The 24,998-nt window shown below is 42.0% G+C and overlaps 1 protein-coding gene across 9 annotated transcripts in view; it reads left to right on the top strand.

Moving 5' to 3' along the window:
- caska (calcium/calmodulin-dependent serine protein kinase a) overlaps positions 1-24,998 on the top strand; it is a 167,024-nt gene that overhangs the window by 71,258 nt on the left and 70,768 nt on the right. For all 9 annotated transcript variants that reach the window (XM_053626801.1, XM_053626800.1, XM_053626793.1 and 6 more), the window contains exon 2: positions 10,030-10,142. In XM_053626801.1, coding sequence (XP_053482776.1) covers positions 10,030-10,142 — 113 coding nt within the window. The remainder of the gene's footprint in view (positions 1-10,029; positions 10,143-24,998) is intronic.

The raw sequence follows: 24,998 nt of genomic DNA, 5'->3' as shown, positions 1-24,998 counted from the left end.
GGCCTTGATGCTTACATACAAGACCTTGTCTGGAACAGCACCCACCTACGTCAACACTCTCCTTGAGGTTTACGTTCCCTCACGCAATCTGCGATCGATTAATGATCGACTCTTAGTAGTTCCTACTCGGCATGGCTCAAGGTCCCTTTCCAGAACTTTCACACTAACTGTTCCTCAGTGGTGGAATGAACTTCCAACCTCAATCCGGACCGCAGAATCTGTCACCATCTTCAAAAAACAGCTAAAGACCCACCTCTTCCGTGAGCATGTAACTAACCCCTAAAATGTCAACCCCACATTATCCTAAAAAAACAAAACAAAAAAAAACTACTGTCACTTACACCTCTACTCTATGCACTTTGGTTTTCTAGAATTCAATTCAAGATCTTGTATTATAGCACTACTTGTATTGTTCTCCGCTTGATTCATCACTTTGCTTGTATTTCCTCATTTGTAAGTCACTTTGGATAAAAGTGTCTGCTAAATGAATAAATGTAAAGTACGTTTAAAACTAGCAGCCCTTTTTGCATTTTTGGCCGGATACTTCCACTTTTGAGATGTGACTTATTACTTTATAAAGAGCAAGAGAGATAGAAGTCATGAAAATTACTCATCGTTCTATGGCCTGTTGGTATGCAGTGTTAAATTTACTGATATGTGCTTCAAATGTAGCTTATAAACTATACTATATAGCTAAAAGTATGTGGACAACCGACCATCACACCCATATATGGTTCTTCCCCAGACTGTTGCCACAAAGTTGGAAGCACACAGTTGTATAGGAAGTCTTTGTATGCTGCAGCATTCTGCTGTTTCCCTTCACTGGAGATAAAAAGCCCAGACCTCTCCCAGCATGACAAGGCGTCAGTGCACAAAGCATGCAATGAGCATTGCTTACTTGTTTCAGGATCACTGCGTCATAAATGATTTACTGCCCAAATTCATTTCCGAATTTTTCTGCCATCAAGTACGTTTCCATGTTTAAATGTTATCTGATAACTGCAAGAAATCAACCATTTTAACGATAATTAGACAGATGTGTCTAATTATGTGTCTTCTTAATAAACCCATTAAAAAAAAGAAGAACGTTATGTAAAAGACAAATTCCCTGCTACTTTATTTGTCCTGTTACATTTGTGGTAATTACTGCTCCTGGGGCAGGACTTCTCTTTATGCGTACAAGTAAAAGTGTACAGATGTTACACATGTGCTGAATAAGTTTATTTATTCAAATTATTTTGGAAAAAAAAAAAATCTAGCTGTGTGCATCGGATTTCTTGCAATTTTGTTTTATAGCTTAAAGTTCAGTTTTATGCTGTTTATACCCAGAACTTCAGATAATCTATGATAAATGATCATATTAGTGTACATGTAAACATGCTCAGTGGAGTGCTGAAAGTAAGAAGTGTTAAAAATGTGTTGGAACTGATTACAGAGCATAAAGCATAGCAGTGCCTCCACTGAGGTCTTCTAGCTGTAGAATTAGGGAGTCTACATGTATAATGGTGCTTTAGTAAGCTACAGTCGCACTTGCAGCGACACACAGGAAGACGTCTCAGTGTTGTTTTGTCTGGGTAATTATGTATTGTTGTGATTAACGGCGTCACTTCTTCTTTTTATTTAGGTTTTTCATATTAGTGCCTTGTTTACACTCGCAGCAGCTTAACGTTGCCCTTTAAAGACTCCGAGACGAGTCGGCTTGACTTGTGTTTTATGTTTATTTATATATTTATTACCAGGGCTAGTGCTTAATTAACCTTGAACAAGCTTTTAATCCTAATGGCATCTGTGCACTTAATACGGAGTAAAGCTTTTCTAATTATTCATAACCTACAATTATACTGTGCTTATTTCCACACAAATATGGCATACGCATACAGTCGTGTGCTGTTTCAGACACACACACACACACACGCACGCGTGCGCGCGCACACATCCACACACACACATGTATCTACACACACACACATGTATCCACACACACATGTATCTACACACACACACACACACACACACATCTACACTCACATGTATCCACATACACACACACACACATCTACACTCACACACACACACATCTACACACACATATCTACATACACACATATCCACACACATACACAGAACATTTGCAGGGGTGTCTGTGAGCATACTTGGCAGTAACATGTGCGTGCACTAGGGGGCAGTGAAACATGCATCAAACCATTATGTACACTAAATGTTAAATGATGTCGTTTTTGCATTTCACTGTAGAATAGAGAATGAACAGAAGAAGCAAAGTACTGGGTGTGATAAAAGCCCTATTTAGATTGGATTAGCTGATCAGGGGGACAGCTGTAATACAGTTTTTTAGTTTATCTCCTTAGTGATCAAACTCTCAAAGCCAGACAACAATAAAATGACCCCAGGAGTGAGTTTATAGCAGGTTGTATTTTCTGTGAACTCCGGATGTTTGCATCACATGGCCATGTTATTACGCTCCATTCACAACATGGCGTCCAAGCAGTCAAAGAGGCACTGGAGTAGAGAAGAGATCCCGGCTCGGATTTCAGTTTGCGGCAAACCAAGATTCCAGCAACAATTTAAATACACAGTTGATAGCATCAGAAAGCATCCATTTTGCGATTCAGGAAGTATTTAATATCTGGGGAGCGACACTGATACGTGGTACAAGACTAAATACAGCAAGTAGCTGCAGTCAAACATCTTTCTTTTTTTTTTTTCGTTCCTCAATACAAGAAGCCATCTGCATAGAATATCATGGACATGTGTATCCAGGTGGAGTTAAAATGCTCAGACGACCGCTGAGTCTGGAGAAAACCAGTAGCTAATTCAATAGCTAATTTTGTCAGAGGATGATGGAGGAAAACACCTGAATCTGGGTGACATGGTGCTTCAGTAGGTAGCATTGCTGCCTCACAGCTCCAGGCTCCACAATTTGATCCTGAGCTTGGGTTACTGTCCGTGTGGAGTTTCTGTGCATGCTCTCCCTGAGTCTGTTTGGGTTTCTTCCAGGTTCTCTGGTTTCCTCCCACCTCCCAAAAGTATGACTGCTGTTAGATTGGACTCCAGGTGTGAATTTGTGTGTGTGTGTGTGTGTGTGTGTGTGTGTGTGTGTGTGTGTGTGTGTGTGTGTTGCCCTGCAATGGACTCCCATACAGTCTCAACCAGTCGTGGTTTTCTTGAAACAGCACGGAAGTTGTTCTTGTTTTTTACCACGTTGAGCAGAGATTTTGAAGCTGTACACATGTCTATTACCCACAACCCTCTTCTCAATGCAGATACCTCTTTTTGATCTTCACAGAGGTATAAATCAGGCCTCATTCATGTGAAGCACATTAAGGGTGCATGAGATTCTTTGTCATGTCAACCTTCAGCTCTCCGTCACTGTACTGCAGCCCAGCTGTGAACAAACACCACCCTGAATTCAACGCTCTCTCCTTCTCCCAGATTCTTCAAAGCATTTTTTCATCTTCTGCTTTTTCTTCTTCTTCCAATTTTTCATCCTTTTCCACATTTTCCCTCCATGTCTTTGTTTGTCTGTCTCATGTTTCTGCCTGACAGTGTAGTTTCCTCTATGCTACTGAGCATGTTTCTGCTTTCCATCTTCCTTGCCTGTATTTAGCAGCCACTTTTCCCTCTGCCAAGAACAAGCCTGACACATTCACTCTGTGTGTGTGTGTGTGTGTGTGTGTGTGTGTGTGTGTGTGTGTGTGTGTGTGGAGCAGCAGTGTGGCCTTGCACCCTGCTTAATGGGCACAGTGCCCTGTTATCTCTGGCGCTAAAGCTGCCCGTTACTGTGTCCTGCAGCACTTCACCACTGGTGGCATAGCATGTGATTATGGCAGCAGCTGCTGTTGGACAGTGCTAGCACTCCCATAATGCTTTGGGCTCACTGAGGGATGCACTAAACTGGCAGAGAGTCCACCACGTTTTCCTAAGCCAAGCATACACTGTACGGTTAAAGTTTGCTGACAGTTCACACGGCACATCGATGTGGGTGTTTATACTGTTCGTGTAACATAAAACCAAAAAAATTTTCACTCATATTCATCTCTGGTTTTAAGTGCAGTGGATATTTTCTGCCAGCATTTTTCCTGTTTTTCATGATTATTGTACAGTCCCTACAGGATTTCGTGATTTTGCAGAGGAGCTTGCAATTTTTCAAAATTTCTGGGCCAAGACGCGTCATGTGATGTCATCACAACGAACATTGAGTCGAAGCCTCAATCTTCGATTCACGTGCATCGAACATGAGTACAGTGGAAAGGTCTCATTTACCAACAGACATCACTGAGAAAGGACGTACAAAACAATTTTGTGCAACTGCAATTTCGCCAACTCGAGTAGTTTTCTGCGAATTGCATCAAAAATTTTTGGAAAAAAATGTCAAGCATTTTGGCCACAACAATCACAAAAAACTCAGCGATATTCTGTACAGACTGATTGTATGATGATGAGGAAATATCATACAGGAGATGCACTTGGGTCATTGCTACAGCAACAAGCTGGGCTTCGTATTTTCCGTGCCTGTAGCATGCTCTCTTTGTGCCAATTGACCAAGTTCATTAGACCCACAGCTTAAATTGAGAACATTTGTGATGGCGGGGGGGGGGGGCCAAAAAAGTGGGCCCAAACCATACAGTGTGTAACTGAAGACTCATGATTAGTATAGTGAATGAAATCGATTTAATGACTTGGGAAGATTAAAGGCAGTCAGAGTAAAAGCTTTAAAGCTTTAATCAGCATTATTGCTTTTCCTCCATGGACACAGACGGGTCTCGTGAAGTCACATGGCCATTCTGAGCTGCTGGTCAGGTGATATAACAGATTTTTTTATATTTTAATATAGGGTTGGGGTTTTTTTCCCCCCTTTCTCTTTTTTTCCCCACTAAGCATTTGTTTCGTATTATATATTACTATTTATCCCTCTCGTTTCTGCCCAGCATCACATTTTATCCTCAGGCAAGAGTAACCGAGATCCGCAGCAGGATTCAACAGTGAAGGCTATAGGAATCTCCTCTGCATTTTCTCCATCATTTAATCACTGATCAGTCATTCATTATTTCCCATGTCTTTACTAAATGATATGTCACACTACATTTGCTAAGATCCCAAATATCAAAGACTTATTTGCATCTGCGAGGGGGATTAATTGTGGGTGTGTTGCAGGTGATCTGCAAAGTTTCATTGGGTGAGTGAAGACATGTGCAAAGTAAGAGGAGGAAACAATATTTCAATGAGATTTTTGCCTCTGCTCTTTGTTTTTCTCTCAGATTTCAGATAGAATCCCAGAAGAGTACACCGAGCAAAACTGAGACCTGAAGTGTAACGGCGATCAAAGGCTTGAGACGGCACTGGAAAAACTGTTCATAATGCAATATGAACATAGACATGACGTGATCACGCATTTTGTCAATCAGGTTTTTGCAATCAACCTTTTCAAGCCTCTGTTTAAATACTCTCGGCATTGGAAGTGCAGACGTGCAGCGAATAACTAATATGAAGCCAACTTGACTGCAGCAGTAATAAGCCATCATTTGAAATATGTAACGTTTGGATTATGTAGACACTGAGGCACAATTTAGATACATTTTTGTATTATTCACTCATGGTAAATGGTATAGTTTTGTCTTTCACAAAATTATCCAGGGGTTTCTGCAAAAGTATTACCTGCCCTTCGGTCGTATTAATTTGCACACATAAACGCCGTTCCCCAAGTTACTTTCAGGCAGAGTAAATCACACTACGGCTGTGGAATGAATCCGTTTGCATAGACACGGCTCTGTATTTTGCCCCGAAAGAGCAACAGTCCATATTCATCATAGCCAAATCTACAGCCTGCTGGATGGTAGAAGGTGCAGTGTGTATGTAAAGGTGTTTTTAATTTGACTGAAGCAGTAAGGTGGCGCTGAGTGCGAGTCCAGGTTGCATTAGTGTTGAGCGATGCTGCTGTTCCTCAGGCTCTGGCAGCACAGCAGCTTTGGGCCGTGTGCCATCTGCTTCCACAGACTGAGTTGAGGGGAAACCCGGGGCCTTCTCACACTGGAATTCTCAGGATCATGTGATAACGAGCTCCTCTTTAATATGCGTCCTTCTCCGCTCGGCTCACTGCGCAGCGTCAGTGTGCAGATCAGAGACCGGCGCGTTAGCATCAGGACAGAACGGAGTTGTAAATGCGGGACCTATAACGGCGAGGTTTAATCTTTCTGCCCCAGCTACTGTTAGTCTTTTTAATCACTTTCCCTTCTGTATCGGTTAAACGATTTTTTTTCTTCTTCTTCTCCTTCTTTTATACACCATCAGTTTTCTTGGCTTTGTTGTGTTGTGTTTATTGCTCACTTTTGTCCAGCTGCTTTTCCCACTGAGTGCACTGTGATAAAAAGTGCACGATGTGTACGTGATGAATATGAGAATATGACCACAGTGCTCAGGCTGTGCAAACTTCAGTGCAGAAGCAGTTTGTGTCTCTTCAGGATAGTGTGATGTATATCCCTCACCCTGCATTCACACTAGCAAGCACTGAAACAGCGAGTCAGACGACTGACTATTCACTAGACTGACTAAGGCTGTGCACGACTGAGAGCTGGACTTCTCACTACAGTGACATCGTGACAGGGAGACGAATCAGACTGAGATTTTCTTAGCTTTCTGCAGATAAGTTCAGGTGAAGTGAGAAATCCAAACGGTTTGGTTCAGTTCACCAAAGCAGTGGTGTGCCATGGGGTCGACTGATCAACCTTTTAGTAAGCTAAAATGAATTCATGGCTGTGATCATAGAAAAAAAATGGAAGAGAAACAGCCAAGAGCCTAGCAAGCTTCATCTGTGCTAAAGAAAAGCAGTCAAAAACATGCCTTGTATTTATTTTTTCTTATTCCCGCAATGACTAGAACAGCAGTACTATGAACAGCAAGGCCATTACAGTAACAATAACGCTGATGATTGCAGCCGTCAGCAATGGCGTGATGGTGAAAAGAAAAAAAGTAATGATGCGTCTTGACTTGCAGGTAATGGAGAAGCAAAATGTAAAGGGAAGATGAGAGTCTGTGATTTAGGTCTGTGTGTCTGTCGTACTTCTCCATTATGGAAAACTGATTAAAGTTGTATTTTTGTGGTTGATATAATGGAGCTGCACAAAAGAAAAATCGAAAATTGCTCTCTTGATTAGTTTCTTATTCACTCTGACCGATGATCGTAAACGTTTTTTCCCCCGTGACCTTACACACACTCTCACACTCTCACACACACACCCCTATGCAGAAACAAGTCGTGAGTGAATTTAAAATTGACCCGAATGCCTGCTTGTAATGAGAAGGAACATCCATTTTCTGTACCGCTTATCCTACACGGGGTCACAGGCAGCCTGGAGCCTTTCCCAGGGGAGTCGGGGCATGAGGTGGGGTGCCAACCCATCGCACACACACTCACACACCCGTTCATACACTAAGGACAATTTGGACATTCCAGTCAGCCTACTAGACGTGTCTTGGGACTGGGGGAGGAAACCGGAGTACCCGGAGGAAACCCCTGGAGCACGGGGAGAACACGCAAGCTCCACACACACAGGGTGGAGGTGGGAATCGAACCCCCGACCCTGGAGGTGCGAGTCAAGTGTGCTAACCATGAGAGGGAACAAATATTTAATATTATGTAATCAATGTGAAATTATGGACTATGATGGAAGCTTAATGTTTAAGATGTTAGGCTACTGATCGGAAGGTCGTGAGTTTAAATCCCAGTATCACTAAGCTGTCACTGTTGGGCCATTGAGCAAGGCCTTTATCCCTCAACTGCTCAGATGTATAAATGAGGTAAATGTAAGTCACTCTGGATAAGGGCTCTGCCAAATGCCATAAATGTAAATGAATGGGCCAAGCGAGTCATGGCTGAACACACCATTTTGCTCAAAACCTGCCAGTGATGCATTACACGTTAGAGTGATTTTCACCAGCAAGTGACTTCTCTGTTGCTCTCAGCCCATGCGGTCTTGAACAGTGCAATCTGGGCATCCTAATAAGCTTGAAGTTGTGTACGAAGTAGTGGTTATTTTGCCCAGGATTTGTGCTAATATACTACAACTGTAATTCAAAGTTAAGACGAGCCATCATTCGTAGATATTCTCTAGGAAAACGTAGCTACCGCACTCTCCTCTGCTAATGTTTAGTAAGTACATATATTATTCCTTACACACTGGTAAAACAATTGTAAGTAGGAATCATGATCTCATTTCTAAACCAAAAAAAGTATGATTTTAAGTCGAATAGCGCAAGCCGTACTGTACATTTGAAGTCTGGATGATAATGGGCTGAAAACATTCATGCAGGTAGATTTTAAAATTAAGTATTGAATTATCTTTTTCTGAGATACTGGCTACGTCTGAAATGGTGTACTACCCTACTGCACAGTAGGCGGAAAGCAGTACACCAGAGGAGTAGTGTATCCGAATTCTCAGTAGGCGAGAAATACCCGGATGGCGCACTGCTTCCGGCGAGATTTTGCAGTACACAACCGATCGACACGACGCGAGTAAAAAAAATTCCCATAATGCAGTGGGACTGGTGCAGACGAGCTCAGAAAATAAATGGCGGAAGACGACGGCGCGTCGGCTTTTTTTAAGTGTTAAACCTTGTATAAACAGGACTTGTTTAACAATACCCGAACAAATTATTAGCTTGTTGAAGGTTTAAACAAGAAAACAGATGACACAGCATTTGAAACCTGTTTTGTGATCTTCATCATGCCTTAACCGGCCAAGCTAACGGTAATGAATTTACCTCAGCCTGTTAACCCCGCCCACATTGCATTACTAATTCGGTTAACTTTCCTGATGTGCATTTTGCCATTAGTGTGGTTGCTTTAATCTGGTGGACCGTTTTAAGATTTTTGTGTTTATGATTACGTCGAAGGTCACATGACAATGCCAACATGGCGGATGTGGTATGTCCAGGATTGTATTCATACTACACACACAGTTTCAACGGCCGTGCAGTAGAGACTGCATTGAATTCAGTACGTACTGTCACAGTACGCGATTTCGGACACAGCCACTGATTTGAGAGAGTAAACGGTAGTGAGACAGCAGGAGACGTACACGCACACACACAGGCCAAGAAACATAATTAGTTCCTGTCAAAGTTCCCCAGCATTATTGTACATCTCCAACCCCAAAAACTATTAGGTAGAAGAGGAGCAATTCATCAAGGGGAAATGTGAAACACACACATACACAAACACACACTTCCTCTCAGGGGGTTTGGACTCTACTGGAACATGAGAGGTTACAGTAATCTTCCTCTCACTGAAACTAGGCCTTCATTCTGTCTGACAGCGTGACCCAGTGAAGAGTCTTCTCCTGCTTCTTCTGTGGAGTGTGTGGCCCTGTGTCATGGTGTTATTGCCTCACTTCCCTCCTTCCTCTCAGGCTAAATATACACACTTTCTCCACACTAAATATAGCCTCTTCCACTATCCAGCTCATATGACTTTTCTGGCCTCAAAATCCTTCATTTTTGCACATCCTTGGGCTGCTGAAGGGCTGTGTCCACTTATATAGTTAAATTAGAGCAGTTATTACATTCATGAGCCTGTGTGTGTGTGTACGCACATGCCATGGCTGAGAGAGATGTGTGCAGACCCACGGGCCTGGATTACACCCGAATACCAAGGCAACAGCAACAATTGCTCAATTATTTAGATGGCAGTGGAGGCAGAGGAGGCACCGACACCAGATAAATGAAAATATTTTGGACTCGCTGCCCAAGGTCCTCCTTGGATTTGTTTTATGAATTTCAATTACACCATTGCCTCTGTGGTAGAAGCATGCCACTAAAGCCAGACCTCTGTAGCCGTAAACACACTCGCTGTGTTCTTGCTGAGGGCGAGAGCCGAGCGAGTCTGTCTGCTGCACTGCTGAAAAATGTTGAGCTGTAATAAAAAAAATTATAAAAATGTACACAATAACCGATGCCAGTAGTGAATACAGCTTCTAACCCGGTGTGTGTGTGTCTGTGTGTGTGTTCCTGATGCAGGGGGCCATTTAGCGTGGTGAGGAGATGCATCAACAGAGAGACAGGTCAGCAGTTTGCAGTGAAGATTGTAGACGTGGCCAAGTTCACCTCTAGCCCTGGCCTGAGCACAGAAGGTGAGTTAAACACATACATACACACTATTTTTTAATTTTTTTTCCATTTAAAGTACGCATGAACTCGAGTAGCACAACAAAAGCGCGTCCGCCCTGTCATCGGGAGACGATGAGTTTGAATCCCAACGATGCCCCAGCCGCCCGTAGTAGAGAGTGATGGCATATTCTCTCTCCCATGTCAATCACAGTGACTAGCCAATCACAGGCATCTGTGAGCTCATGTATGTGTGTATTTCCTCCATGTGTGTGTGTTACGCTGCCATGTGAGCCTGCACGAGCAGCAGTTTGAAAAGATACCATTTGCTGGCTTCACACGTCCCAGAGCAAGTACGTTAGGCTTCATCCTCCCTGGTTAGCCGTTTTCATTTGATAGGGTAGAACTGGCCGGTGGGTGGGATTTACCAAGGCCAAATTGGGGAGGAAAACTGAATTCCAAAACCTGCTTTTAAATGATTAACTCAATTTTGATAGCTGATTTGTATTGATTGCTGTTTGGGTCAGATCATGGCACAAAGCTCACATTTTTGCATTGAAACATATTTTAGTTATGGTCTGCACTTATATAGCACTTTTTTTTTAAATTTAGTGGTTCCAAGGCTCTTTACACTGTGTCTCATTCACACACACACTCACACACCAATGGTAACAGAGCTGCCATGCAAGGCGCTAACTTGGCGTCTCGAGCAACTTGGGGTTCAGTGTCTTGCCCAAGGACACTTCAGCATGTGGAGTCACATGGGCCAGGAATCGAACCGCCAACCCTACGATTAGTGGATAATCCACTCTACCACCTGAGCCACAGCTGCCCATAGGTAGTTAGTGGTTCGCAGAATTTGACCATCTGAGGATGATGTGCTCGAAAAGGTAATGATGAAGAAAGTAGATTTGATTGGGTTGTTTTTACAGGTTTGTTAAATAAATCACTCAGAATATAACAGTGTAATAGATGACTCAGACACTGAAATCCCACTTTTGACAAATATGAGCTAGTTTACTAGTCGTCAGCTTGCTAGCTAGTTATTTTGGTCAGCCATGTGGGCGTATATACATGTCTATAAACATGCATATTCATGTAATTCATGTATACTCATGCATCCTGGTATTTTTAATAAGGCCGGAAGTGTTCACAGGCCATTTTGATAGTTTCTTGTTCTACCAAGGTTGTTTAATGGTTTAAAATAGTAATGGTGTATTGGTGTAAATTTCATCACAATTCCGTGAGTGTCTTTCAATAAAACTCTGAGTAGCACATCTGTCTGTCAGCACGATAGAAAGGGTTCATGTCAGCGAACAGAGATTGGAAAGAATACAGTCTTTATTTGAAATGAAGAATAGATTATTGCATCAGTTCATACAGTGCGCTATATTATATACATTATATTCAGAGTACTGTGCAGGAGTTTAGCTGTGAACTTCAGAGCTCTCCAGTCTTCTCGTTAGTACTTCCTGTAGGTAGGAAGAGCGCTTTCTCTCTGCAGAGAGAGTGTGAGGAGAGCTGACTGAGCTACTGATCCTACACTAGAACACACACACACTTAGTTTCCCTCCTTCTCATTTCCAGAGTGTCAACTTTTACAGTTTAACCATACCTTTCTTTTTTTTTTTTTTTTAAATAAAGAATCAAGACCCCTCTGGTTATCCTTCATGGACCCTGTTTGAGTGTGTTAGAACACATGCTGTAATTAAATACACAATATACCAAGCGTAATCCTCTGTGATGTGTTGTGCAACTTGAGCCATTCTCTCAGTTTTGCCTCATATATGGCTTTATTTGAACTGGTGCACACTCGCAATCACCAACACACACACACACACACACACACATTTTGTGTGCATGTGCGTGTTGAGTCTGTCTCTGTGCTGTAATTATTCTCAGCTCTGACCTTGGCCATCTATCGGAGCAGTGCTGTGTGTGTGTGTGTGTGTGTGTGTGTGTGGGCCAGCCCTGACTCCTCTAATTGTGTTCTGTGTCTTAACTGAGTCTTGTTTATTCGCGTGACTTGTTGCACTGCAGATGGCATTTCATTGTTAGTGCAGGTTAGCAGTAATTCTGATGGACACACAGAGAATGTAGAGACACCTATATAATAGAGAGCTGCAAACATGAGTCCTAAAACTCGGAGACGAGATAGCATTTTAGCACTTGCGGTTCCCGAACTCAGTGGGTTTTTTGAATGGGTTTTTGGTTAAATGCCTGAAATAAGGTCTATGGTTAACACATGCTCAGGGTATTTTCACGTTTTATTCGATGATATAAAGTACATCAGTAACACTCCACTCGTGCTTTTGTTAAGCTTAAAAAAGGCGGTTGCTAACAAGTGGCTAAACGGGACTACAGAGGTTGTTGGGGACATTAAACATCACGCCGAACAGGAAATCTCGTCTACTACAGCCTCCAGCCTCGTCTGTTACAGCCTCGTCTACTACAGCCTCCAGCCTCGTCTACTACAGCCTCCAGCCTCGTTTATTACAGCCTCTTCTACTATAGCCTCCAGCCTCGTCTAATACAGCCTCGTCTACTACAGCCTCCAGCCTCGTCTACTACAGCCTCTTCTATTACAGCCTCTTCTACTACAGCCTCCAGCCTCTTCTACTACAGCCTCCAGCCTCGTCTACTACAGCCTCCAGCCTCGTCTATTACAGCCTCGTCTACTACTGCCTCCAGCCTCGTCTACTACTGCCTCCAGCCTCGTCTACTACTGCCTCCAGCCTCGTCTATTACAGCCTCATCTACTACAGCCTCCAGCCTCGTCTATTACAGGCCCGTCTACTACAGCCTCCAGCCTCATCTACTACTGCCTCCAGCCTCGTCTACTACTGCCTCCAGCCTCGGCTATTACAGCCTCGTCTATTACAGCCTCATCTACTGCAGCCTCCAGCCTCGTCTATTACAGCCTTATCTACTACAGCCTCCAGCCTCGTCTATTACAGCCCCGTCTACTACAGCCTCCAGCCTCGTCTACTACTGCCTCCAGCCTCGTCTATTACAGCCTCATCTACTACAGCCTCCAGCCTCGTCTATTACAGCCCCGTCTACTACAGCCTCCAGCCTCGTCTACTACAGCCTCCAGCCTCGTCTATTACAGCCCTGTCTACTACAGCCTCCAGCCTCGTCTACTACTGCCTCCAGCCTCGTCTATTACAGCCTCGTCTATTACAGCCTCATCTACTACAGCCTCCAGCCTCGTCTATTACAGCCCCGTCTACTACAGCCTCCAGCCTCGTCTACTACAGCCTCCAGCCTCGTCTATTACAGCCCCGTCTACTACAGCCTCCAGCCTCGTCTACTACAGCCTCCAGCCTCGTCTATTACAGCCCCGTCTACTACAGCCTCCAGCCTCGTCTACTACTGCCTCCAGCCTCGTCTACTACAGCCTCGTCTATTACAGCCTCATCTACTACAGCCTCCAGCCTCATCTACTACAGCCTCCAGCCTCGTCTACTACAGCCCCGTCTACTACAGCCTCCAGCCTCATCTACTATAGCCTCGTCTATTACGGCCTCGTCTACTACAGTCTAGTGGAACATGCTGATGAAAGAAAAGTCAACTAAAAGGTGAACTCCGAATTTCATCGCAAACTAAATCATGGACGATCATGTTATTTATAAAGGTTAATATTCAAGTCATGTTGCAGGTGGATTGTTCCTTTTAGTGCTGTTGTCGACTTTATTTTTAATACTGAATTGTGTATGAACTCTCGTGCACTGTATGTACTGCGTGTGCTAGCAGTCGTTCTTGGCGGTTGTCGAGGGAATCTCCTTTCGGTATGCAGCATCAGTGTTTCAAACACGGTCAAGGAGATAAATTTGTCAATGTGAAGACTTGCAGAAAAAGTGTTAATGGAGAGCGAAATGTGAGGCGCTCGAGTCAAGAGCTGAGCAGAAGGTGCATCGAGCAGCTAATCCAGTCAGAGGCTTGTGGGAGCAGCTGATGTGAAAGAGGCCCGGCAGAATGGAGGAGAGCGCAAACCGAAGCCGACAGCATAGCCATGCACTTTCTGGATAAAATAACAGGCACAGCCTGCGAGGAATGGAGGAGTGCTAGATGGCTGATTAGGATAGATGTTGCTAGTGCTGAGTATTGCCTTAGATCGTCCTGTAGGTTCTCTCATAGCCATATAACCGAATGGCTCTTTTATGCACGGCGCACACATCTGGTAACTATTGGTTAAGATATCGAGCAATAATAATACCAACTTGTGTTTTTGACTGTTTTCCCAGCTTTCTGTAGCTCATATTGTGATGTATTATTCATTTGACCACACATTAAAACCTCTCACATTTTAGCAGTTATCCTAACCGTAAAACTGCCGCCCCAACATTTCCAGTAACTCGGCCAGCTCTTGTTTTTCTGCTTCCAACAGCGAATGGAAAAATCCATTTGTTATATCGGGGCACACTGGGGTGTGTTTCCTTTATTCTCTGCTCAGTGGCCAGAGCTCTTGGATGCTCTCATTTTCATTCTCTCCTTTCTTCAGGCTTGAATAAAACACTCACGAACGGTCTGTCTCCAGCGCCGGGTATATTTCATAGACCTCTCTTCTCAAAAGATAAACAGTGAAGGCTTTTACTCAGTTGAGTGTGTCCTTTCACTGACCCCGTCACTTGGCGTGAGTTCTTGTTGGTTGCGAGCCAGTGGGGAGTGAAAGCATGAAGCACAGTAATCGAAATCTCAAACAGTGGAATTGACCTGAGAGGAAGTGGCCTCGTATGGGACTAATGTGCTGAAGCGCAGTGGGAGGGAGGGCCTCAGAGACAGGGTTCTGTGAAGCCCAAAATCTATCCCTTCTCAACAAAACAGATCCGTATTAAGTCCTACAAGCGCGGTCATCTTCACTGATACTCCACACTGGTTTCAGGATTCAGAGTAATACATAATACACCTTTTTTTTGTGTGTGACAGCGGACGTTTTGTGCACTTTATGGATAAATGTATATTTTCTCTAACTTAAACAAAAATATGCATGTGGTCCAGATGTTTTTTTTTTCTCCATCTAACTCTACTCTGTATAGTGGACTTGAAGCTCAGATGGCTCTCAGAAATGTCCCAATTCTTTATTTCATCCCTGTTCTCCCCCCCGCCCACACATCATCTTACTGTGTATTAGCATTTGATCACACATTTGATCCTAATCCATGTGCCACTATTATCATATTCATAGTGGCACATGGTTTGCACCTTTCATCTTCCCTGCTTGCCTCTGTGGCTTTTCATTAGCACTGTTTGAATTTTTAATATTGTTATTAGCGCCTGCGTCTCAGGTTGTGCCAGTGAAGCCGTCTGCTCGGCGTAGGGGAGCGTGGTGCCTGTGAGCAGAGCCATTAAAAAGTTGACACTGAAGAGGTGGATTCTTCTTCATATGCACACTGAGACATCTCCAGGGAGTCCAACTCAAATGGACAGATCCCATCTCGCTATTTAATTTGCTCAACACTTAGTTGAGCCTCAATTACTGGCTATCTATCACTGAAGAGCAAGAGAGGGTAGGAAGATGGTTTGATGATTGCTATCAGTTTGTACCCCCATACTGGATACTTCCTTCTTATTATCACATTGAACAAGTTAGGTTTTTATATTCGCTGAGTATGCAGGGCTTTACAACATTTAACAGGCGCCCTTATTGAGAAACACTTACAGAGTATGTACTTACTCGGTCGCCTCCATGAATGGACCTGTCTGGGTTGAAGAATATCATTAAGCTAAAACTCTGGTATGGTGGCATGTTGTTGCCATATTTACAGTGGTTTCCTCCAGGTTCTCTGATTTTCTCCCAAAAAGCATGGCAGGAGGTGGATCTTGGGTGTAAATGAGTGTGTGAATGTGCCCCTGAGATGAACTGACATCCCATCTAATAACTGTTCCTCTCCTTATACCTAGTGTTCACAAGATGGGTCCAGATTCAGTGCAACCCTGACCAGGATAAAACACTTACTGAAGATGTTTGAATGAATAAATTAATGAATAACCCCCTGGATAAAAAAAAGGTGTTAGTACAGGTACCAAACTAGTTTATTAATATTATTATTATTTTTTTTATTTAAATAAATGGTTATATAAATTGGCTGTTTAGTACTTGTTTCTCAGTTCACTCCATCACCTCGATGCCAGTAAAGAGAAGAGTCTTTATTTCTTGATACGTGGTGTATTTGTCTCATGAAATATGTCAATTATATGCCTTGTTTGTGCCCCGAACAGTGGTCCGGGGAAAGGTTTGACCAGAGAAATCAGCCAAACTCTAGTACGCCAGCTTGCATTAAGCCACAATATTTTTAGTGATATGAAGAAAGAAGCATGCTGCTTCTCATAGACATCTCTGCCTGTGTGTAGTTCCAGTTCTGGTAGAGCCCAGATGTTGCCATGGCATCCTCTCAGAGTTAAAAAACGTTATTGAATTATTGGTTATGATCATGACTATCAAAGTGGAACTTGCTACAAAGATGTTTTTTCCCACTGTTGATCCTTCACTCTGACTACGTACATGGACAGCAGTAATGTAATTACTGACCTTATTCTGAATAAGACAATATTCTGATTAAGGTGTTTACATGAGTTGCTTTTAGAATATTCCTTTCATGTTCCCGTTTTACATGTTATAGAACATAGATCCATTAACGGCACACGTCATTAAGCCACAATATCAGGGGCCACATCAGACACATGTATCTCGCCTCTATATAGCATGTAAATATGTGGTTTTGGACGCAGCCATGTTCTCTTGTTTGCTGTAAAAAGATTGAGCTCTGCCATATGTGTACGTGTCCTGTCGCACAATGCCGTGAAAACTCCCACACGATGTTAATAGTGTAATTAAGGTGTGTACATGTCTGTAATGCACTTCGATAATGCGACTAAAATAGGAATACTCCACATATCTTAATACGATTTGTGTTTACTTCGAGTATGACTTTAGCTGGATTAAGGTCATCAATAATCACTGTTTGTTTACATGGTAGTTTCTTTAACAGAGTATTGCCTTAATCTGGTTAATATCGGATTATTGTTGTCCATCTAAACGTACTGAGTGATTTCAGAAGCAAACAGAGAAGAGAAACCAGACAAACTATAAAAATGAGAAGTAGAGTGAAGAAAATAATCCACAGTTGAATAAAGAGAGAGCTGCTTCTACAGAAACAAAGTCAAGAGTTCATATCGTTTCCTCTTTTTCACCACTGTAAAGTGTATAGGGAAGTCATGTGCTGTTTATTGTTAGCAGGTTGCGATGGGGTTAAATCTACAGCTATCAACCTAATGCAGAGGCATTCAGTAGAAAATGTGGAGGAGGGAAATGAGTAATAAGGGCAAAATTGTGCAGTTGATCAATATTCATGTTATTAAAACAGTACAGGAACTATATTTAATAGTTTGTTTTCAAAGCATGATAAGCTAAATTTTTTGGTTTGTGTTTTTACCAGTTGAACTGAATGCATACGAGTCACTGCATAACACATTATGTACTAATTATGTCTGATCAACAAGCAAATACTAAAGGCTGGGGTTTTTCAATCACTGTATATCGCCGGAAAATTAAAGCCTTGTTCGCTAGATAACCTGCTTCACATCATCTTCAACAGCAAAAAAAAACCTACATCACACTTTATAGATTTCTATCTGTAGGCGTATGTACTGTACAAACATTGGATCTGTTTATAATAGTGTGATCATATATTGAGAGCAGACCTAAAAAGCATCAAATGGAGCTAACTGATTTGAGATTATTACTGGTATCCTAAAAACACTGATGCTTCTGAACAATATGTAAATAAATTCTTATTTTAAAACTGTAATATTATTTTTCATTTATTTAAATGGCTTGGTGTACAGTATACAAAGCCAGGATGAATTGGTACATGTCTTTTAAGGCAGGTCACATGTCTGGTTGAACCCGAAGCTTGTGTGCACACTTCATAAAAGCTTTCAGTGTAAGTTTGCCTTTAGTAGCCACAACTGACTTGTTTTTCTTAGTTGCTATATAAAATATATTTAAAAATGTATGTGCTCCTTAGCAAAACAGCAACCTGCTGAGGTTAACCAGTAAATTACACTTGCATTGTCATGAACATTCAAGCCCGAGATCTCCTCCTAGCTGTTAATCCTAGCTGCTTATTATAGTTGTTCCTCATACACAGCACATGCCTCAAAGCTGACTGATACTCACACTTCTGCTTCCTGAAGCCTCTGTGGCTCATAGCAAACCACCTATTGAAGTTTGATACTCTTCAGAAATCTATGTGAAGTGTTGATGAAATGAGGGTTTCCTCTTTCCGTTTTCTATTTAATTGGAAAAGGGAACAAATACACTACTTACACTAATAGTCATAAATCACGGAAAGTTGACAGGACATGTGTCTACTGAAATTCTGTGTGGGTTTCAGACTGTATCATGTTGGGTTATTTGTTGTTGTTGTTTTAATTTTTTGCCTGCTGGCACTTAACGGATACAGATAATTGACTCTTCTCATAATGGTGAGATTTTTGTCCTGTCCATGTGCATCATCAGATTTTATACTCTGTCCTACTGTTTAATTTACGTTTACTGCATTTAGCCCATATGCAGAGTGAATTACAGAAGTACTTTGTAGTTTCTATCAAAAACACATCCTCATGCTAGTGCAAATAGGTAATGGTCTAAGAATACTAAAATTGTAAAGCTAATCATCAAGCTGAAACCCTGCCAGAGGGAAGTTAGTATTAGTTAGTACAGCGCCAAAAACATTACAAGACCAGTCATTCCACCAGCTGGCTGCCGGGATGTATGTTTTCCTTGTGTCTTGAGGGAAGGTGAGTCAAGTCAAGCTTGAAGGGAATGTGATGCAGGTTGGGGTTTAATAAATGTCTTGAGGTAGGTTTGCATTGGTCTGTTTTTGCAGGGAAGCCCCAGTGTTTTACATCTGATGCAGAGGACACCCAAGTGGTGCAACAGAAAAGTGTTATTGTCGGGAGACTGCAGGTTTAAGTCCAGACTGTGCCATAGCCATTCGTGGCCGAAAGCCAAGAGAGCAAAATTGGCCATGCTCTCTGGGTGGGAGGGATGGCATACACCCATTCTCAGGGCTCCAGGCAAAAAAAAAATCTAGGAGCCATTGGCTCCTAAACCCAAAATATTTAGGCGCCAATTCAAATTTTCAGGAGCCAAAATATAGTGATGTCATATGACATATGATATCATTGTTAAACGGCTACCTCACACTGCCTTTTCTTTCCCCTCTGTACTGTCTGCCTTTGTTTACTCTGCCTCCCATAGTTTACACAATGTATTCTTTACATACACAATATGTGCAATGTTCAGTATATCATATTGAATCATATTACCGTAAATACATAAATGTCCAGTCATTTGTTTCTTTTTTTTTTTCACTTTTTTGTTCAGTTATGTACAATTAGTTGTTTCCTGCTTATTCAGGCTCGGAGTCATGTAGCCTGCATTGAATTTTATTTTCAATTCCCTCATCTCTTTTTCTGCGACTTTATCACTAGCACGATGGACTGCTTTCACGATTGGGGTGGCACGCGGCGCAGACCTAGCAATGACACAATCCCTGGCATTCTTATGTTTTTTACTGTCACCATGCTTCGTCGCGGTTTCTTTTTTAAAATGACTCGAACTGGTAATCAACTCTGTTTTACGAGCAATATCTTGTCCTGCTTTAGCTCAAAAGGTGCAGTGCTTTTTCCCATCGTCATAACGTAACCAGATGAACTCTTATAGCCAAGCTGATTTAAACGGTCTTGTCGGGATGGGAGCCGCAGCGACGGGAGAAGACGACTCAACTCGCTGCGCTTGGCTGTCATCAAATGTAAAAGATTGCACACCGATTGAAACGGGCTGGGATGACTCAAATGTCACTTGAGAACTTTCACTGGTCGAGTTGGTCTCAACATCGTCGGCATCTGATGTAGAGGAGGCAGGGTTTGAACGGGCAGGGAATGAGAAAAAGTCTGATATTTTTCTTGTCAGCTGGCTAACGTTAGTTAATTACGCAGTTAGCTAGCCTACATATAACAGATAAATTCAAATTCCAACGAACTAAACCACATCAAATAAATTAAACACTTTTAATAAAGTTTACACTTCCAACTTTTTAACCCGATAAACGCGACGTTGAACCTGTTTCTGTTCATCTATACAGCCGACACGTCAACCACTGCAGGACAAGAGTGCAGAGTTTATTTATTGGTAACCATACAGGAGTGCACGCGATAGGGCAGGTAGACACATGCGCAAAAGGAGATGAGAGTTCAGTAGCCTAACACAGCAAGACGTACGGTCATTTCTATTTCGTTTGTGGGTAACGGTGGCCACTGGCGACTGGCAGAAAAACATGGTCGCAAAATTAAAAAGCTGGTCGCATTGGCGACCATATTACTCGCCATCTGGAGCCCTGATTCTTCTGTAAATCAATAGCCAGTTGTGGGTGTCTGTGGGCTTATGTATGCTCTGAGTGTGTTATGCTGCAGCATGACTGGCTGGTGGCTGGTCTGATAGGAAAGACCTGGATGTTGGGTGGGATTTGGCAGATGAGCAAATTGGGGAGAAAATGAGGGGGGAAATTGGATGCGGGTAGTTATAGGAGCGAGTGGTGGGAATGCAGCAATATGGTGGTGTGGGAGAACTTTGGGAAATTGAAAACAAGGATCAATTCTAAGGGTCTAATGGCATGCAGGGGCAGACCTGAGAGGAGTATGATGCTGTAGTCTAATCTTGAGATTGCACGACTGAAAAAGCTCCTGTCAAGCCTCTATGGAGAGAAATTGAGCAGTGTATAGGCTTTCTCAAACCAACAAGGGAACAGTGGGCTGTGGGAAGCACATATTATACCACTACATGCCTCAGCCTGGCTGGACTTCACAGTTCTTCCTTTACTGATCTCTGCTCTTCCAATATGAATCCTTACATGGCCCATTATCTGGAGAGGGAAATGCGCAGGCTTGTGCAGGAGACCGTTAACTGTTCGTCTTTTGTGGCTGGATCCTGTTCTATAGGGAACACATTGATCACTGATCACATTGATATAGCTAGCATTAAATCACACTGCTGGCCCCAGCTCTATCTGTTTCGAATGCTGTTGATTGACAGACCCTTGACATTTGATCAGCCTCCTTGCTGTGATGTGTTAACGTGAGGGCAGCTCATTGCTAAATGTCTAGTGAGCATGTCAGTGTGCACATCAAATATATTGCGTTCAGCTGTAAATCAGCAGCTAGAGATCAAATGTGCACCCGATCTCCATAAAATTCAAACAACTTGAGTTTGATGATGTCCTCTTTTGAAAAGCTGGATCCTTTTTGGTAAATAGTTTCTGGTTTCACTTCTCTTTTATCATACAGTATTGTTCAGCTGTCCTCATACTGCATCATGGTTCTGTCTTTATACTCCATTCCCCAAATCAGCGTAGTGAGATGGCTGCTCTATTTAAAAATGATCCCACATGTTATTTACAAAGATTAGTTCTGGGGAAAGAGTGAGGAAACAAAAGAGGAAGTGGGCAGGGGAGAGAGAGAGAGAGAGAGGAGGGACAATAACCTAACAGAAGCCAATGTTTAATACTCTGAGTGTAGATGCTATCGTATCCCCCAAACCATGACTCCACAGTCCTTCCACCACACCCAGTCCTCTCCTCACAGTTTTAAACCCAAAACAATTAGCCTATTAAAAACATGTAATTATTAGGGTTTTTGTTGTTGTTGTTGTTTTGGCATTTGCACAGGTGCTTCAGTTTAGCTACCAGTGTCACTAGCGTTTTCATTTATTTCTGAAGACATGTAACAATAGTGTAAGAAAACCGAGCTCATGTTACAGATGTGAATCTGTTTAACATCATTTTGAGGTTGGATGTGCGGTGAGATGGGTATCAAAGTAATAATTTGAGGCAGATGCATGATGGGAGTTTTCAGTGTTTAATACTGGCCAGAAATTCTGCAAAGATTCACATCTTACATATGATAATAAAATAATTGGTAAAAATTTATTGTGTTATTCCCAAAAATGACTTTTAGTATTGGGAACAATAAGGAAGACTTAGGAACTTACTTGTCTTGTGGACATTCCACAACATTAAAGCTTAACTATTAGGGCTGGGTATTGAGACCAATTTGGCGATTTGATCCTTTTTATATGGATTCGATTTCGATTCAATATCGATTGGTTATCAATATTTCATTAAAAATGTTAGTTTTGCAGACAAAAATCCATACTTTAATATAAATGCTGGTAACTGAAACCCTTCTATTTGGCTATATTACTGAAATACACATTTACATTAATAATAGGGCCCATACATTTGTTTAATTTACTTTGAGTAAAAAACATTGTAACAAAGAAATCATAAATCTGTGCATTAAATGCGCACAAGGTTAAAACAAACTACACATTACTGTAAAATATCAACAAAAACATTGTAAATGTGCCACAATGAAATTCATTAACAACTTGAAACATGTTTAAGAAATAAAACCATTTTCAAAATTCAAAACATAAGACAACAATGTGTTCAGGGCAAGAGGCGAAATTCAGATGATATTCGCATGCTCTCAAGTAAAGCACGCACATTAAGAATCGATTCAGGGATTTCCCAAATCAGTATCGTTTCGTTAAATAGAAGATTGATTAAAATCAATCGATAGAGGATCGATTAGAATCTATATTTTTTTACTCAGCTCTATTAACTATAAATGTTATGTAACGTGTCGTTCAATAATATATTCAACATTGTAACTGCTTGCAGATCGCTGAGCTATAAGTGGAATAACAGTCTAGACTGTGCATTTACACAAACACGATCCATTTTACAATAATAACAGCTCATTTCAGCTGACTTCAGTGAATAACAAATAAAAAACCCTCTAGTCCTCAACACAAGCACACTGGAACTGAGATGAATATTATGCATAAATAAGCATGCTGCTCAATTTGAACTTGCTTATTTATCCTTGATTCTCTCATCCAACATGATGAATTGACTGCAGTTATTAAACGAGAAATGTGTGGCATCTGTTTAAAGATGGTCTGCACATTCATAAGCTATTGTAACATGGCTACCACAAAAACATAACCAGATAAAATCACATGACATTATTTCAAATATGTATGTGATCTTCAAATAAGATTCAGTCTCATCTATCTACTCAGGTGTATTGGCCATAATTCCCCACACAGTCAGGACCTCTCACGCAGTGACTCAAATGGTCTGTGTTTTTACCTGGATGATGTACTGAGCTGCCAAAAATATAGTGCAGTTCATTGGACTTTTTATTTTTATTATTCTCTGGAAACTCTGAAAGCACTGGATTTTGTTGGATATTTAAGTGTACTCCCTGACTGACTTTGTTGCTCATAGTAACGTTGCAAAAAAATAAAGTTGAATCTTTTACTACTTGCATCATAATACAGTCATGTGAAAAAGTATTTTTTATTCTGTTTTTGTGTACATCTCGTACTAAATTGTTTCAGAAATGAAAACAACATCTAAGGTAAAACAAAGGCAACCTGATTAAACACATAATACAGTTTTTAAATGATGATGTTGGTTATTGAAGCAAAAAAGTGATCCAATAACAACTGGGCCTGTGTGAAAATGTATTTGCCCCCCTGTATTTACTAATTCCCCAAATCTATGAAACTGCATTCATAATGGGGTTCAGCTGGACTAGACACAACCAGGCCTGATTACTGCAAACCCTGTTCAATCAAATCTACACTTAAATAGAACTTATTCAACAGCATGCAGTTGGTTCAAAGGTCTTACCCAGTAACACTATGACAAAACTGAAAGAAATTCCAGAAATGATGAGGAAGATGATTGACATACATCAGTCTGGGAAGGGTTATAAAGATATTTCAAAGGCTCTGGGACTCCAAAGAACCACAGTGAGAGCCATTATCTCCAAATGGAAAAAACTTTCGAATGCTGGAGTCCCAAACAGGACGGGCAAACCTCATGGCCGTCGTCAGGGAGAAGAGCGTTAGGACACAGCTTACATGTCAATGGGAATCCAGTAGCAATAGAACTGTGAGCCATAATTATTTTGTCAACAGAAAACCCCCGGCTGGAACCAGAAGGTTATAATGTGTAGAATGGTAATAAAAAATATTTCCACACTTTGATGACTGCCTGCCGGATTTTTCCGAGGCGCGTATCCCAAAATCCGCCTAAAAATAACGGGGAACTGGCAAAGCTGAAGTGGATCTTTTTGCAACAGAGACGACCACTTACTGTCGCTTGTGGTTTGCGAGAACAGAGGCATCCAGCTCATTAGGACAGGACGCTCTGTCTCACGAGTGGCCTAACTGTCTACTTTATGCGTTCCCTCCTTTTCTGCTGTTATGGGAAATATTACACAGGAAATCTCTGTGCAACCATAGAGTGTGCCTGGTTGCACCCTGATGGCCAGCTTGTCCCCCGATGGCCAGCTTGTCCCATGCTTCTGAGACTATTGGAGGGCAGGCCATGGCAGCTTCCGCTCTGGAGGAATCTGTTATCACAGATGGACGGCACTGTTTGGCATTCAGACCCAGGTCGTCTGCAGCTTTGGCTTTGGCCTTTGGAACCAGTTCTCTTTTAACCGAGTGTGAACCTGCTGTTGTTAATACCATGAGTAGTGCAAGGGCTACATCCACACATCAGCTCTATGCAGCACGTTGGAAGTTATTCTCTTCATGGTGTAGGGATCGTGGGTTGGATCCTACACGTTTTGAAGTTCCAAGAGTTCTGAGTTTTTTTGCAACATCATTTGGATACAGGCAAGGCAGCCTCCACGATAAAGGTGTATGTCGCAGCCATTTCTGCGTATCGTGTACCAGTTAATGGTTCTTCTCTTGGTTCCCATACTCTTGTTTGTAGTTTTTTTTTTAAAGGGTG

The sequence above is a fragment of the Ictalurus furcatus genome, chromosome 6 (assembly GCF_023375685.1).
Source record: "Ictalurus furcatus strain D&B chromosome 6, Billie_1.0, whole genome shotgun sequence".
NCBI classification, from domain to species: domain Eukaryota; kingdom Metazoa; phylum Chordata; class Actinopteri; order Siluriformes; family Ictaluridae; genus Ictalurus; species Ictalurus furcatus.
This window is presented reverse-complemented; position numbering and strand designations above follow the sequence as displayed.